The 17,143-nt window shown below is 27.1% G+C and overlaps 1 protein-coding gene across 1 annotated transcript in view; it reads right to left on the reverse strand.

Moving 5' to 3' along the window:
- Positions 1-1,329: 1,329 nt before the first annotated feature.
- The window catches only part of LOC107443188 (mRNA-decapping enzyme 1B), a 21,965-nt gene continuing 6,151 nt past the window's right edge, over positions 1,330-17,143 (reverse strand). The window contains exons 4-9 of the mRNA XM_071179699.1: positions 15,962-16,028; positions 11,626-11,776; positions 10,397-11,050; positions 6,741-6,879; positions 6,346-6,494; positions 1,330-2,463 (exon numbers count right to left, since the gene is read on the reverse strand). Coding sequence (XP_071035800.1) covers positions 2,380-2,463; positions 6,346-6,494; positions 6,741-6,879; positions 10,397-11,050; positions 11,626-11,776; positions 15,962-16,028 — 1,244 coding nt within the window. The 3' untranslated portion in view covers positions 1,330-2,379. The remainder of the gene's footprint in view (positions 2,464-6,345; positions 6,495-6,740; positions 6,880-10,396; positions 11,051-11,625; positions 11,777-15,961; positions 16,029-17,143) is intronic.

Raw genomic sequence — 17,143 nt, forward strand, 5'->3', positions numbered from 1 at the left:
AATGCAAAACTAAAGATTGGTGAAAACTTAGAATCATTGCATATGATTCATAATATTAATACCGATAAAAGTAATATTGACAATAGAAAAAAAATATTTTCATTATAAGACATTAAAAGTTAATCTTGATAAATTATCTATATCATTATGAAAGTTTCTTTCTTTTTAATGTGAAAATAAAGCTGATTTTTCTTTATAAATAACAGAAAAAATATTTAAATTTGGCACAAAACATATTGGATGAAAAAAATAATAAAATTCTACATTATATACTATATGTTTGTTAAACCATTTTAAGATAATAAAAATAAAATAAAGAGAAAAAAAAGATGAAACAATAATAAATAATCTGATTAAAAAGTATTATTAAAAGTTATTTCAGATAGTTATAATATAGAGAGCATTTAATTTTAAATATAATTACTCTTACATATAAAGAACATTCTTTATAGTGTATATAAACATATGCACATAGCTCTTTTATTTACTATAATACATTTTGAAAAAAAAAAAAGCCACTGCCAATGGCAGCAAAAATATTAGTGCAACTTACTTCTAAGAATTAATATTTCGTGCACTAAATATAATTGAATCAGTGCAAAAAGCAATAAAAACTCTAGCCCCAGAATTTTAATTAATCCTATGCAAAATTATTTTTGCTATTCAATCATAAAAAATAATTTTTTAAAATTTACATTAGTGCTTAATCAATCTCTATTATTATTTCTAATAATAATGGATTTTCTTAAAAAAAAAAATACCCATCACTAAAAACTAGAGTTTTCGCATTGAATTTTATAGCTCACATGTTTACTAATGCAATATTCAAATTAAAAACATATAAAAAAACATTAAGACTCTAATAAGCTACCCTCATGGGGAAGTTATTACATTTTTAACTATAAGAATTATAATAAATTTAATCTACAATACCCTAACTAAAAAAATATATTATGGTCATAGTTGAAACTTTTGTGCAAACTTTGAAATCAGATAAATAAAGTCTATGACCACAACAAATTACAAAAGGAGTTTCTATAGGTTAATCTCAAAACAATTACATTTGAGTGCATTGAAAACAAAAGGAATGCAACAATTAAATAATACCTAACAAATATTTTTATTGGTGTTATACAAATTAGTAAAGGTCATTAACTTTTGTTTCAAGAACTAGACATTATTACAAAGTTAAGCTTAATAATAATAGTTAAGTAGGAATTATCAGAAAGAAATATGTGTATGCTTTGAAATATCATGTACTAATCTAAAACTAAAGTCTGTGTATAAATTTCACTAGGGGGAAAAAACACACAGTAATATATAAACAACTTTTTCTTTTCTTTTTAAACAAAAATAATCTGAAAGTCAATGAAATTAAATATTTTTGTAACCACATACCCAAGTGAATAAATGTGCTAAGCGTAAAAAAACTTCCATGATTAAATTTAGAATATATTAATTTTTAAAACAGATTCAAAATGAGTGTATAAATCATTGCTATTCAACTATATTTGTTAAACAAAAAAGGAACCTACTACAATATTTTTCAACAAGGTTGAATAAAGTTGATAAAGTCCAATTAAATTGGGTAGTTATTAGTGCTTAAAAATAATCATTTGTAAAACAATAATCTTTATTAAAATACACTCCTTCACTCACACATCACTAATATTAAAAAACATCACATTTTTGCTAAAATTCGAGAAAAATACATCTAATTTCTCGAACGCATTTATAATTGGACAATATTCAACAAGAGAATTCTCGAGAAATATAAGCAGATAAAACAAATAAAATTTGTAGAACATACATATATAATAAAATCAGTAACATTAACAGCAATTGCTGCGAGTAGAATATTTTTGTTTTTTGTTTTTTTAAAGTTCGAAAAGAAATGCATATCACTTAAAATGATATTTAAAATACACATAAATGTATTTTTTTAAAAGGTATAAATAAACAAAAAGAATCAAAGAAGATAAATTTTCTAGTATCAGAAACCAATTTTCTGAATGTTATTACTTATTTTTTTTAAAAGATCAATATTTATCTCCATGTAGCAGAGAAACAGATAAAATAAATTATAAAAAGTGAATAAAAAATAACTATTTTGTTCTCCTTTTGAGAAATAAAAAGAAATCAAATAATAACATTTGAAAAAAATTTGTTTAGCAAGATATTTGTAACCTTTGTAATTAAAATAAGGAAAATATAATTTTTTAAAAATTCATTCACTTTTTACAAAATAATAATATTGACTTCAGTTAATAACAAACAAAACAAAATCAATTCACCAAAAAATGGTGTCTTTTAGGAACAAATTACTTCCGGGTGATTGTAATACAGAAGTTCAAATCACAAAGAAAGCTTAGAAACTTGTCAGCTAAAATGTAAAACATTCAACTGACTTTTCAAGCTTTTTAAATAGCATTCATGAAGCTGCATCACAAAGTCGTCATCACTCTGAGGAAAAAAAATAATTCAAAAAGCATTTAATAATCGCACATAGAAATGAACAACTTTTGATACATGAAAAACTTTTTCCAAAACTAAAATTTTAAATCATATAAACGAGTTAAAACGTCCCCAAACAAAAGAATATTATTAAAGCAAAGATCATCTGGCACCACACTATTTGCATATTAATTAATAAAATGGGGATTTTTAAGAGATAGCAATTATTTACAAAACCAGAAAAAGAAAGAAAAGAGCATATTGATTATAAAAGAGCCAGGTCTCTTTAGTTATCATATCTCATTGCATAAGATGATGCAGAAGAAATATTATGATTTTAATTCTCTATGTAAGGAGCCCATTCGTAAAATTCAGAATTAACAACTATTTAGTCGTGCACTTTTGAACCCACTCCAGAAGACAAGAGAACTCCTGGATCAAGCATTGGGACAAACTAGCCAATTAGGAACTGCATTACATGGAGAAGAAAACATACCATGGTTAGCCTAATGACAAAGCAGGGTTCGTGATTTTTTTTGATTTAAATCAGATTTTTTTTATTTTTTATTTAAATACGCTATAAGAACTATAATTTATGATTAAAAAACTTTTCATATGTTTAATCAAAATTAAATTGATATTAAAACTATATTATAACAATATTTAAGAAGCTCTAACTTACTATAATAATTTTTCATTATAATACAGTAGGGAACCGATTATCCGGAACAGTCGGGACCATCGCTATTCCGGATAACTGATTTTTCCGGTTTTCTGAATCGCTACAAAAAGCCGTTTTTTTTATTGTTAAACCCAACTAAAAAAAAAAAAAAATTGGAAATAATCTTAAAAATAAGAAAAAACGATGAAGTAATACACTAATGATTATTTCCAAAATGATGGTAAGGTAAACCTCTTTAAAAAAGAAAGAAAAATCGTAAAATCTTAACGAGGAAAAAAATTTTTTTTTTAAAAATGGCAAGAAAATTTATCGAATTTTGTTCCGGTTTTTTGGTTTTCCGGTTTTCTGATTTCCGGATAACGGGTTCTGTACTGTATATAGCTTTGTATGCATATCAACCATTTTGAAACAAATGCATGATTGAACTTTAAAGACTCGATGAAATAGAGGATTTAAATAATACTTAACTATTAAAACAAAGTTTCAATTAGCAAACTAAAATTTTTATTTAAAATTGATACTTTTTTTTTCTTCAAAATAAATGTAACATATTGTGTTTATAAATGTAGTCATTCATCAAAAAATAAATAAATATTTAATCTTTAAATTAATATATTAAAATCTTAATTTTTAATCCTATATCAAAATGGATAAGTTAAGCAAATTTTTTTTTAAAAAAACCTATGTACTCATTGGAATTTTTTCCCCCAAAATTTATTTATAGAAAATCTGATATTGTCAAAGATACTGTAAACATATTATGAGGAAAAAATACCAGTTAATAACCCTACTGCTTCAAATAGAATTAGAAAGAGTTTGAAAGGGAAGAATGACATTATATCAAGAAAAAAATATTCGAATTCATCACCATTTTTCTTTCTTCTATTTTTGGCATATTAGGGTAATTTCTTTTTAATATAACCTCAAACTTTAGAAATATACATTTAATATATGTAGATTTAAATACCATGCTTTTTCAATCAAAAGGTTAATTAACATCATTTGCATTTTCTTTTTGAAAAAAATTATGTTCATTAATTACTTTCTACTGCTATGTAAGTATATATTAAAACAGCATAAAATGATAACTTTAATCTGTATTTTCAATCTGAAGAATCATAAGATTTTTAAAAATGTAATTTCAAATGTGTTGTAATTTAACACACACCAAGAAAGAAAGTAACTTCATTAACTAAAATTAATTAATGCAGCAATTTATTTAAAATAAATTTTAAAACCAAGAAAAGAAAATTATTTCAAGACAGCACTGAGGTTGGTACCAACCAGTAGCAGAATGCATATTAACCAGTCACCACTGGGGTTTGAACCTGGATTACCACAATGGGAGGCAAACGCTCCATGCCCTGAGCCACCAAGGCTTGCACGTAGAAAGTTGTAAATTTTTCTTAACCTCTCCAATGGCACAAGAAAAATCTCACTTAATTTTCTATTTACAAACGATTTTATATACATAGAAAAAGTCAGATTTATTTTTACATGGAAATACCATCTATCAAGATTTAGGTAGAAAAAAAAAAAAACTCTTCATACTATAGTTTTCTAAGCGAAGGGTTGAGAGAATTAGCCATCAAACAAAGAACAGAGACGTAGAAACAAAGTCGTATGAAAAAGTGATTACATTTCAAAAAAGCAGTAAAAATGAAAACAGCAAAACCACTAGTGGAATTTAAGAGTCTGGAAAAAAAAAGGGGCGATAACACTGAGAGCAATACAAAGCGATAACACTGAGTTGAGAGAGCAATACAAAGAGGAAACATTTTTCAATTTATATTGACCTATTATATAAATTGCTTTGTTTTGTAATCACACATAGAAAAGCAAAGAATACTTCCTACAATTTTTAAACATGCACAATTATTCACGAAAAAACTTACAGTAGAAAAAGCATATAAAGCAATTAAAATAAAAGAGATTGCTAATCATTCACTTTCCACTGTAAATTCTTAAATATCATACTGCAAATGTCATGCAATTGATGAGAAAAAGAGATAAAAAGGTGAATAATTGATGAAGAAAATAACAGGCTTGATAGATCACATTTCACACCGTAGTAGTCAAGTGAAATCTCACAATATTATAAGTATCCGATTTTATATCTATTTAGCGAAATCTAGATGTCTATTTTAATTTATTGTTTTATATTAAGGTACATACATTTAATTAACTTTAACTTTTTGTGTTTTACTCCTAAAATTTTGAAATTTCACTTCCAAGAATTAAATATTTTAATATAGTTAATGTTAGATTCTTTTTAACAATTATTTATTTTGCGTCGTTTGCATAATTAAAATAGGTTGGAAACTGAGATTTCATGCAGTAATGTACCAGTATGGCATTTAGTAATTGTAAAATCTTTTACATTTCTTAAAACTTTTTTTTCTAAATTATTATTCTATTCATCATTGTATTTAAATAGACCATAACATAACCTTATGCATATTTGTTCCTACTACAGGTGAATAGAAATTCAGAACTGTAAAATATTTTTCTGCTACATGCCCTTATACTTCAGTAGTGAAGATGATAAGCACTTTTTAAAAACACCCAAGAAAAAGAGCAATTTTAAAGGCTTTTCAAAACAAAAAATGAAAATAAGCACTCTTTTAAAAACAGTGTGCACACTGGCCACTACATCGTGACAAAGTATGCATTAAATCAATGTTTTGAGATACATGCCTCAGTGCTAGAGTGGGTTGCTGTTTATTATACGGGAAGTTTTCTAATGATCACCCTAAATATACATCTTTTAAACTTTTTAAAAAAAAAAAAAAAAAAAAAAAAAAGAAAACATTAAGGGTCAACAATTGGGGTTTATGTGAAGAAAAACAAAAATGCTATCAAAATTTAACTAATCACTACCGAAGAGGACAGGACTAAAAATAATAAAATCTGTTTGATTGCAAGCAGAAACAGAGAAGAAATGCATTTAAGTTTTATCAGGCAATCAAACTGGTTATGTTTCACATACTGCTCTTTTAATAACTCATTTGAGAATTTTAATAACTCATTTGCTAGCGTCGACTCAATTACAGATCCATTTGCAATCCCTAATTCAAGGAATAATGAATTACAGAACTATAGATATTATTTTTTTCAAAGACTTTATGATGAAATGAATAAACAGAATTTACAGATCCATAAAGCACATGAAGAAAAAAAAAATTCCAAATCTAAATTCAGATGCATACCTGAATCATAAACATCAAAGCTTCTTTAAATTGATCCTTATTAAGAGGTGTCACAGTGGGTGGCTTCCCTGAGGACAATGAACGTGACAATAACGGTCCATTTATCAAAGCTTGAGGATGAAGCAAATCTTCATTACTATTTCCAAAACCTACGAAAATCAAGGTCATAAATAGAAGAACATTGCTTTTGCAACATTACAGTACAGTAACAAAACTCATTGTAACATTTTACTTTAAAAACCTACATTTTAAAACAGTGTTCAAGAGAAAGAGCTATAAAAATGCAATATAAAAACTGTTTTCATGAAAAAAAAAAAAAAAAACTAAAGGGCTTAAGTTCAGAAATAATTGTACAATAATAGATAATTTTATCATCATTGATTTTAAGGACTTACCATTTTTGGTAGCAGACACTGGTTCCGGAGAATATGAGGATGAAAGTAGAGTTTGCTGAATATTCTTCTGACGACGTGGAATAGTAAAATCCATTGGTGATAGCAACTGAGTAGGTGAATATGACCGTGATTCATTAATCTGCAAATAAAAATCAAGGAAAATTAACATTTTAACACATTTATAAATTCACGGTAAAAATTGTTTCTGAAACAATCTGCTGTATGCCAGGAGGGCCCATGGAGGAGTAGGCTACACAATTTTATGACCCAGAGCGTAATTGCGGCAATGTGGTTGTCATTGTGTACATAATTGCATGCCTGTCAACATTGGATAAACAAAATAATGGAGATTTTACTAGTGACATTTTTTAGGCTACAAGTAACGTTTTCATACATCATGCAAGTCAAAAAGAGAAATTCAAAATTGGAAATAATATAAGCACTTATATAGAGAAGTAAAAAATATGTACATAAATTTTAATCTAAAGAAGATTTTTTTTAAACCATTATTTATAATTATTTAAACTATAAACACTTTTCATACTGCAGTACTGGCAACAGCACCACCCGTTGAGGAATAAGAGAAATATTTTATCGTCAAATTTATTTTTTAAAATTTCTTCAACAAATACGGAGAAATTTGAGAATATATCGGTAAACAAGAGATAGTCGTAAAATACAGGAGTCTTCGATAAAAAACTTGGCAGGTTCGTAATTGGTATGATTGAAATCAAAGGTTTTTTTCCAAAATCTATTGGTTTAAACCAATGACATTTTTTGTCACTGATTTATTTAAAAAAAATAATAAATAAATAATAAATCAGCATGTTAAAAATATTTGTATTTAATATTGTTTATAAATATATCCTTTTAAAGAGTTAATTTATTGATAATAAAGGTTTTGTAAAAAGAAATAATAAAAAGAGGACACATGCAAAATTACCGTATTTCAAACTAGATAGATAAAAAAAGAACAACTTAAAAAGGACAAATACCTATGTGCAAAATAATTTGCTGATACACAATATATTTCAATTACACCCATTTAGTTACATGTTTATTTCAAAACAAGTGCTTTTAAAACTTATTAAATATGCAGTTACTGTAAATCAATAATGAAGACAATTTTAATTTTCCCTAGAGAGACTAAATTTTTTTTCATTAATATTATTGTTTTCGAATCTAAACTAATTTATTCTATACCAAATATCCAACAGGCGAATTGCCTCCTGGTCTTTAAAATTATTTTCACAATAAGTTAATTAAACCATCTTAAATATTTTAGTTGAAAATAAATTATATCAATTATTTTTGCTATATTGTTTTCAAATAATATTAAGTATCATTCATACACTTTGTAAGATTATTTGATTGATAAATGCAAGGAAAAAAAATCTAACTGAAATAAAAAATCTGATGTAAAGCAAATTATTCTTTTTTTTTCAAGTATTGAATTCCAGTTCTTCTTTCTCAATGACATTGCAGTGTTTTTAATAACTGAGCAGCCATTATTGTGGTTCATAAATCCTATGGTAATCACAAAAAAAAAAAAAAAANAAAAAAAAAAAAAAAAAAAAAAAAAAAAAAAAAAAAAAAAATTGGATATAGCTTTTGTACTTATGCTTATTTTGTACTGTATTATTTACATAGCTGTTTCTTGTAGAATTTCAAGATGCTCACAAGGTTAAGCTGTATTTAAACCTTACTTGAGTTTTAACTACTGACGATGATTTATATTCAGAAAAAGCAACTTTATAAAATAAAAAATTAAATGTTGAATGTAAGTTTAAAATATGAAATTTTAATTTTTAATAAACACTTAAGAAACTAGCAGACAAGAGGTTCAAAGGTGCAAAAAAACAAAATCCAAGCAATTCTAAAACTATTCCTACAATTAACACAATTTATACATTTAAACATCATTTACCAAGTAGGATAGATGAAAGTATAAGACAACGTATAAAGTATATTATGAAATTATAAGGCATATGCCACTTAATCCAAAATATCTTTGAACTAGTTTCAGAATGGAAAAATGGTTCAAACCAAATATCTCAACAAATTTGTCAGGAAATTTATCCCATCTGAAATTTTCGTGGTTCATTTTGTCCTAAAAACCTTATTTTTTCTTTTCAAAACAGGTAAATTTTTTTTCAATTTTGATTATGTATGCTTAAAATAAAACAGGTTTGTAAAATTGACATATGCAAATATTGCATATTTTCAGATTGGAGAAAGCATTTAGGTTTAATTTTAAATTTGGGCTTCGAAAAAATTTTAAACAGATAAAATCATGCTTTAGAGTACTTATACATAACTAGCATTGCAGGATTGAAATTTTTTTAAATGTAGTCATAGAGGACATTGGTTTATGATTATTAGATCTTTAATCCAACTAGCTTATTTTTTGCCCAAGTGAGTTTAGCTCAATTCTCCAAAATTTATACACTACTTTAAAATTGTGCTAGATTTTAGTAAGATAGCAAATAAAGCATGGTATAACGAAACTCAACTAACACTATTGAAAAGATATCACACTTGGTGTTTTCAGAGTGAAACAAAAAAGTTTGATTTCCTTATTTAATCAAATGTTGAAGTTAAGAGGTATTTTCCACTAAAATCTTATCAAGATAATACCAGAATGGTACATAATGGATAGCATAACAGATTAGCTCTTCTGCATCCATCCACTAATACGCACATTATAATTGTTCTATTTATCGATAGACAAAACAGAGAATTTCAATACAAGAAAAGAGAAATATTTAAGCAGTCAAGGCTTTTAATTAGGATTGATCAAAAACCTGCAACAAGGAAAAGCAACAATATAATGTGATATAATACTCAGAATTATTCTAATTTTCTCCTTCAGAAACTATAATAATAAAGAACAACAATTTTAAGTATATATACATATTTTAAGTCCTGTTAAAATTTAATTTACACTCTATTTATTTTTTTGACAGAAAGTTACACGTCTAAAGGGGGCATCTCTTGGGACGTGTAATAACTTAGCAAGTTACTTGATTTTTATAGTATTTGATGCATTGCACCATAAAAGCAGAATCAATGCTATGATGGCAGACTTAATGGATTATACTTTTAAATTATGTTAAAACTAAATTAAAAAAGATTTTGTATACTTGGAATTGTGCTATTTTTAAGGGACAAAACTCTATATTCTCAGATACGATTTGACAAAAACATGCAAGTTATACTAATGTAGTTTCCATTACACTTAAGATGTTTTAGTACTTGTTTATCATTTTGATTAAATTAGTGGTAAGTGTTAATTCAAATTAAATTTGTCTATCAATATGAAGATTTTATAAAAAATTATAATTTAAAAAAAAAAATGTAAATACATAAAAAATTGCAATAATCCTGTTAATTTTTTTTTGGTAAAAAAAAAAAAAGTTATGGAGTCTGTGTTTAACAAATAGAACAAGTGATGTTTAAAAGAGAAAAAAATTCAATTCAGAAATTCATTTCTAATCATGTTATACAAATTTGGCTCCATTCTCTAGCTACGCCCACGGAAAAATATCTCTTCTCGTCCCCCTCCCACAGCTACGCCACTAACTAAGTATGACTTTATGACAAAAACGCTAAAACTTTTGTTTTCAATAATTAAAGAAATATGCATTAACATTTACCACAGGAAATGAAGAACTACAGTTTTCCAAAAATGTGTCAGTCTTTTCAGCAAATGACTTAATATTTACTGGTGGAACAGATGAATGCAAGGATGAATCCAACATGGCCGGAGTGAGAATTGGTATATCAATAGGTTGACTTTTGGCAATTCCACAAGATAAATCACATTTATCCATAATCAACTCTTTATTTACATTATCAGTTTTTGGCAATATATTTAGCCTTTCTTTTAAATCCTTCTCTAATGATTCAGCAGTAAAAGTTGCATCCCCGGCTGAAAGTGGTCTCTCAATGCAAGACTTCTCTGTATTGCTTTTCACAATTTCTGATACTTGACGTTCAATGTGATGAAGAGTGTGCGCTGAATTGGAAAGTAAGTTCTGAAGAATAGTTTCAGTACTCATTCCAGCATGATTAGATAAGTTATTACAGCCATTGGCAGTGAAGGATCTCACACGAGAATCAAAGTCTTTGGGATCTTCATTTGGTTTTTTCGCAACACCACCAGCTTGAGCAAAGAGCATTCCCAAAGTTAGAGGTGCAGTATTAGAGGGAGTTATTGTTTCACCATTGATACGAACTGGAGTAGGTTTAACAATGTCCCCATTAGGTGAACGCTGTGAAGATTTAGATGAATCTTTAGCTGCAGATTTCTGTAATAAAAATGATGAGGTTTTGATAGAATTCTTTCTATAGCAAATAGGAAATACATTGAATAAATACAGTCGAATATTTTTAATTACTTTTAAATAAAATAAAAATATTGCACAGATGCCTTCATTTAGCAATAAAAGTTCAAGAAACTTTTTCAGTAACAAGTTATGGGACAAAGAATTAATCTAGGAAATTTCTCAAATGAAATAAGGAATTTTAGAGCATATTTTTAATAATAAACGTTAGTGACATTCATGAAGCAAACATTCCATAATATTGTTAATAAGCAATTCATTTGTACTCTTAGAAAATTTTAAAATTAAATTTAATAAACTAAAAGGGGTTCACTGTATTTTTAATGGTAGTAACAGCAATTAAAGCGTATTTAGAAATCTTATTTTATGAAATTCATGAAGAAAGCTCTATTTTGTAAAAAAATTCCAGTGAGATAAGGATGCGTACACAGTTGGCACAACTAAAAATTAATGCATGGCACATAAAAAATATGTAATGTATAAAAAATATTCAATGTATCTAAGCAAATGAGTAAACTGTGATACTGCCAAAGGTCTACCTTATCATATTCATCTTGAGCACGTGTGAGAAGAGATATGATATCCATTTGAGCGTTCCCTTGCTTTTGATGTTTACGGTGACTTTCAGAAAAAGATCGTTGCCTAATATTGCTAGACTTATCAGATTTTGTAAGCACTAACTGCAATAAGCTGGAATAAATAAATCAACCAATAAATTTAAATGGTTTAATGAAAGACAAAACAAAAATATGCAATAGTGTAACATTAAAAATAATCAATATTTCTATAACATTTTATACTAACTTAAAATGAATCAAGTGTTTAGTGGAAAGGAAAAACTAAGGTTACCAAAGCTTAAACTAAGGTAAGATACAGATTTCAAATGTTTCAATAAATCAAGTGTTATCAATTATGAAAGGAAAAACTAATGTTACCAAAGGTAAGGTACAGTTTAAGATTATTTTAGTGCTTTTTTTCTGAATAGTAATATTAATAACACAAGAAAGAGTTAATAATAAAATGAAGAGTTTGTCTATGTGTGCATCTCTTTTAACTCTAGAACCCTGTGGCAGAATTTTTTCTGACTTTCTGCGACAAACCTAACTAGAACCAATATCTTTCTGCAAGATATTTTTATCGTTATAAATGTATGTGTAATGAATTTATAATAATAGATGAAATTCGTGTTTATAAAATAAGTCTACATGCATAGAATAAAACTGTGTTTTTTTTTTCTTAATTTCATAATATAAGTTTACATTTCTTAATAAGTTTAAATTGTTTAAGTATAAATTTGCATAATCTTCGATAATAACGAAAAGTTATAAATGTATAGATCTGCAGACAAAAATGCTTACTAGAGCATAAATAAAGATTACCCAGAACCTGTAATAAGATAGAACTTATAGAAATAGCTAAGAATGGACAATAAGATTAAATTTATAAAACAAGATAACTGAATTTGAAGTATCAGTTTAAAACAGTATGATTTAATGTTTCACTATAGTAGTTATATCAGGTACAGAAACAAATCAGGTGAAAAAATTAATATTGAAGTTGAGTAATCAAAATAATAAAATAGTATTGACTATAACCGAATTCTAAAAGCAAAAAAATTAAAGCAATGTTTGTTTCAATTTTTTCTACATCTAATTAATTTTATCTAATTAATTAGATTCGATTAATATTGTACTGACTTATTGAAAGATTTTTTTTTTAAAAAAAGGAGGTAAATAAAACTTTTTTCGTGATCAGATTAAGTTCAGAACGAAAAAAATACACAGCGCTTGTGATTTCGCACTGTATTGTGTAAATATATAGCACTGATTCCACACGAAGTATGCAGAAGCTGTTTCCGACTCAATATGCTCAAGTCTATTCAACATCTCGAAACGAAATAGTCTTTATCAGTACTGAAACATCGGTATTAGAGCCATACTCATTGGATGCGATTTTTTTCGCATGCGTATGGAAACCTGTTTGAAAGTGTTTCACCAGTAAATATTTTCCACCAATCTGGTTTTCATTCGCATGCCAAAAAATCGTAGATAGTGAGATATCTTTCAGGCTTTATTTCATTTAACGTTAGATGGCGAGTGTTTTTTTTTATTATTTTTTTTTATCGACGACTTAATTCAAAGGATATAGGTATTTTATCTTTACAAAAATATATATATAGTCATTTTTTACTTTTTACTGCTTCTAAAATTTCTTGATTTGTTGGAAATGCTGTCTCATCCTTACTATCGATATCGCTACTAGTAAAAATATTTGATTCGAATCTAGAACGTTTTTTTTCTTCTTTTCTTCAATATTAGTAGCGTGTGAAGCTTCTTTTCCTGTCGCTTTCCAGAAAAAAATCTCTGACATCGCTAGATGTTGTCGACTTCCATCTTATTTCTTCTTCGGTATGCCGCTTTGAAAAATCAGTTTTCAAATTTGTTTTGATTATTGTGACTTCACAATTGCAACAAATAACCTTTTCGCTAGACATGATTTTTTTAAAAAAAGAATCTTTTTACGCATGAAATTTTCCACATAAGTGCAAAAAATATAAAATGCTCTGTTCTCATAAGAAAACAAAGCAAATTACTGCGCCAGCGATTGAGGCCGAAGTTGGCAAATTTCGAAAAATAGCTTAATAAAGGGGGAAAAAATTCTCCCCCATTTATCCAGTAACTGTTTGTGTTGGAGATTAACGGAGAATTACGAGCGCTTTTTCCTTCCGCGGTACGCTAGAAATTTTTTTTTGCAGAACCATTATTGCTTCTGCAGAAATTTTTTGTTTCTGTAGAAAATGTTTTTTTTTTGTTGGTAAAACAGCTTCTGTTTCTGCAGAATCTTTTTTGAGAACTTTTGGTTGTGGCAAACCAAAAAATTTTATTTTCCAAATAAAAAAAATCTTTCTGCAAGATCTCAGTCGCTTTCTGCGACAATGTCGCTGTGTTTCTGCCACGGGGCTCTAGAATTATTTATGAACTTTATATAGTCTGTGAAATGAGTAATTTTAGTTCCCAATCCTCATAATCAATTAAATTTTTAATTAGACTGTTAGAGATATCTGAAAAATTTATTACTATTATAATTTCATTTTGTTAGTTTCTTACATGCCATTGATAAAAATGAAACTGCAGAGGATTCTGTTTCTTGTTTCCAAATACTTTTAAGATTATATCAATAATATTTGTTAACTGTAGCTCGCTTTAAATGTGTTCATTGCATTCTTAAATATTTAATTACTTTTTATTCATTATGTCAGATAAACTCAATGATCTAGAGATGAATGTGGTATCGTAGGCGGATTACATTGCCAAATTAAAATTTTAAAAGTTATCTGAAACCATGCGTTTATTTTGTTCACACTTATGTTTTAAAAAGGTGTTTAGATAAAATCAAATAATTTTAAATCCAAAGTACTTGAAATAAAAAAAAAGTTATGTACTGAAAAGCAAAATTAATGGTGAAATAGCACTAATCTTTTTGGAAGAAATGTAAAAAATCAGGATAGAGTTATTGACGCTAATGGAGCATAATTTCAGTACTTATTAACAATTGAAATAAAGAAATAAGCTATGTACTAAAAAGCAAAATTAATGGAGAAATGGTTATGTTTTAAAAAGGTGTTTAGATAAAATCAAATAATTTAAAATCCAAAGTACTTGAAATAAAAAAAAAGTTATGTACTGAAATGCAAAATTAAAGGTGAAATAGCACTAATCTTTTTGGGAGAAATGTAAAAAATCAGGATAGAATTATTGACGCTAATGGAGCATAATTTCAGTACTTATTAACAATTGAAATAAAGAAATAAGCTATGTACAAAAAAGCAAAATTAATGGAGTAATGGTAAGAAGTTATTTAGGAGAAGGGTAAAAAATGCCCACACATTTATTGATGCCAATGAAGCTTATTTTGGTAATAGGTACTCTCATAGCAGAACCCTTAAGCACCACAGTGGTTACTCCATATTATTATAACATAGGCAGATAATTTTTCTCTTAAGTTTTACTTTTTATTTTTAAAAAAACAAACAAATAATTGCAGATGTTGAGACTCCTTTTTAAAACATCTCTAAAACTTGCCTAAAATAAAAATTCAAAAGCTAAATTGAGAGAACATCCCAAAGAACAAAACTTTCTTTTTACAACTTGAGGAGATCTAATTATACAGATTCAATTCATTTTTTTTTAGTATCATTGTATAAAATTCAACTTAAACAACAGGAAGCTTTTATCTATACTTTTCATGGACCTTATATTTGTAAACTTTGCAACAGGTTCAAGTAAGCTTAGTCTGACTGCATGATGGTTGCAGACAAATTCAGATTTATGAAGACAGGTCTGCAGATTCATTCCACAAATTTTGCTACCAGGTAAGGAGCTACCCTGAGTACATTTGAATGCATTATGTACTAAAAATCATAACTAATGGAGAAATAGTACTAATGCATTAAAGAGAACATAAAAGAATCACCAAATTATTATAATAAAACAATTTGGAATCGCCATTCTAGCCGAGTAAAAAATTCTTTTCAAATTTTTTATTTTATTACTACAGTGTAATGAACATTTAAATAAATGTAGGACATAATTTTACTACATAAAAAATGATTAATCTGACTTTAGTATAGGTTAGAATTAGAAATGATTGATTTTTATATCATTGTTGTAACTTCTAAAATTGAATAAAAACAATCTAAAAATACATTTCATGCAATTCAATTTTTATTACATAATAGGGAAATAAAATGAAAAATTATACTAATCATTCGAGCTTATAAAATAAAATAAAAAACTTAAAGTTAATATTTTCTGTTATAAAACAAAGATTAAAAGAATCCATGCATAAAATGATACATGAAAATATATAACTTACCTCGATATAAGTTTAAATATCTTAGCACAATTTTTTTCTTCATAAAACCAGATACCATAAATGTCATCTAAAATAGTAATATATATAATTTAAGTGGAAATATTAAGCTTAAATATATCTGAATAGTAACACAAGAGAATTTTGTAAGCGGTATGGGTATGACACAAATAACCAATATACACAGTAGGACTGGGTGATAAATCGATGCATCGGAAAATATTCATTCTATAGAATCATTGCCAATCTGATATTTGAATGGACAATTTTTCGAACCATCGTAATTGCGATTTACTGAGTTGTGTACAATATTTCCCAATGCTTCGCCGATACTGATGTTTACACATACGGCATTAAGCGTTGTCCCCGATAGTACATAGATGTCTGCAAGCTCATGGGAAGAGCATTTTCACCGTAAGTGTGGAGTTATAGCTGTGGTGATGATTGTTATCTTTCCCCGTCTTTTTTACATTGGGACTCATCATTTTGCTGTCACAATGAATTCGAATGTGATTGAGAATCGCAGTGTTGTTCAATCTCTTAGTTATGGAAGGGTTTTCTTTTAATTGTGTGAGTGCAAATACTGTTGATTTTTTCACAATCAATGCATCCGTTAATGTTTTTTAACCTCTATTTCGCAGACATCCACACCTTTAAATATTGATAAATAATAATGAAAAATGTAACATTTATTGTAAAAAAAAAAAGCAAACTTACTAATTGTGAACTTACGCAGTACTAAATGCAAAACATATACCGAAACATTGCTATGTTAGCGTGGCGATCTATATTGTGATGCCAAAATCTTAACATCGCCCAGTCCTAATACACAGAAGTTAAATTATTCAGTATCTATTTTGAAAACAAACGAAATAGCAATTAAAGTTTCAAATTAAGCATTTAGCAATTAAGTGAGAAAGACTTTTAGTGCATATTTTTGAAATTTAATTTCAGAAATCTTACACTGTAGAAAAAATTATATTTAAACGCTTAAGGCCGTTCGCTCGATCGGGAGAAAAGCAACCCCCATGTTATTCTATGGACAGTTCAGCCTTACATAAAATCGTCAATTTTCAAGATAATAACATTCTGTTTTTTGGAAACGAAAGAAAATAAAAATATCTTAATTAATGTGGAGGAAATTATGTAAAAATTTTTTTTTTACTATTTTTTAAATTCAAAAAA

The sequence above is a fragment of the Parasteatoda tepidariorum genome, chromosome 4, assembly GCF_043381705.1.
Source record: "Parasteatoda tepidariorum isolate YZ-2023 chromosome 4, CAS_Ptep_4.0, whole genome shotgun sequence".
Classification (NCBI taxonomy): Eukaryota; Metazoa; Arthropoda; class Arachnida; order Araneae; family Theridiidae; genus Parasteatoda; species Parasteatoda tepidariorum.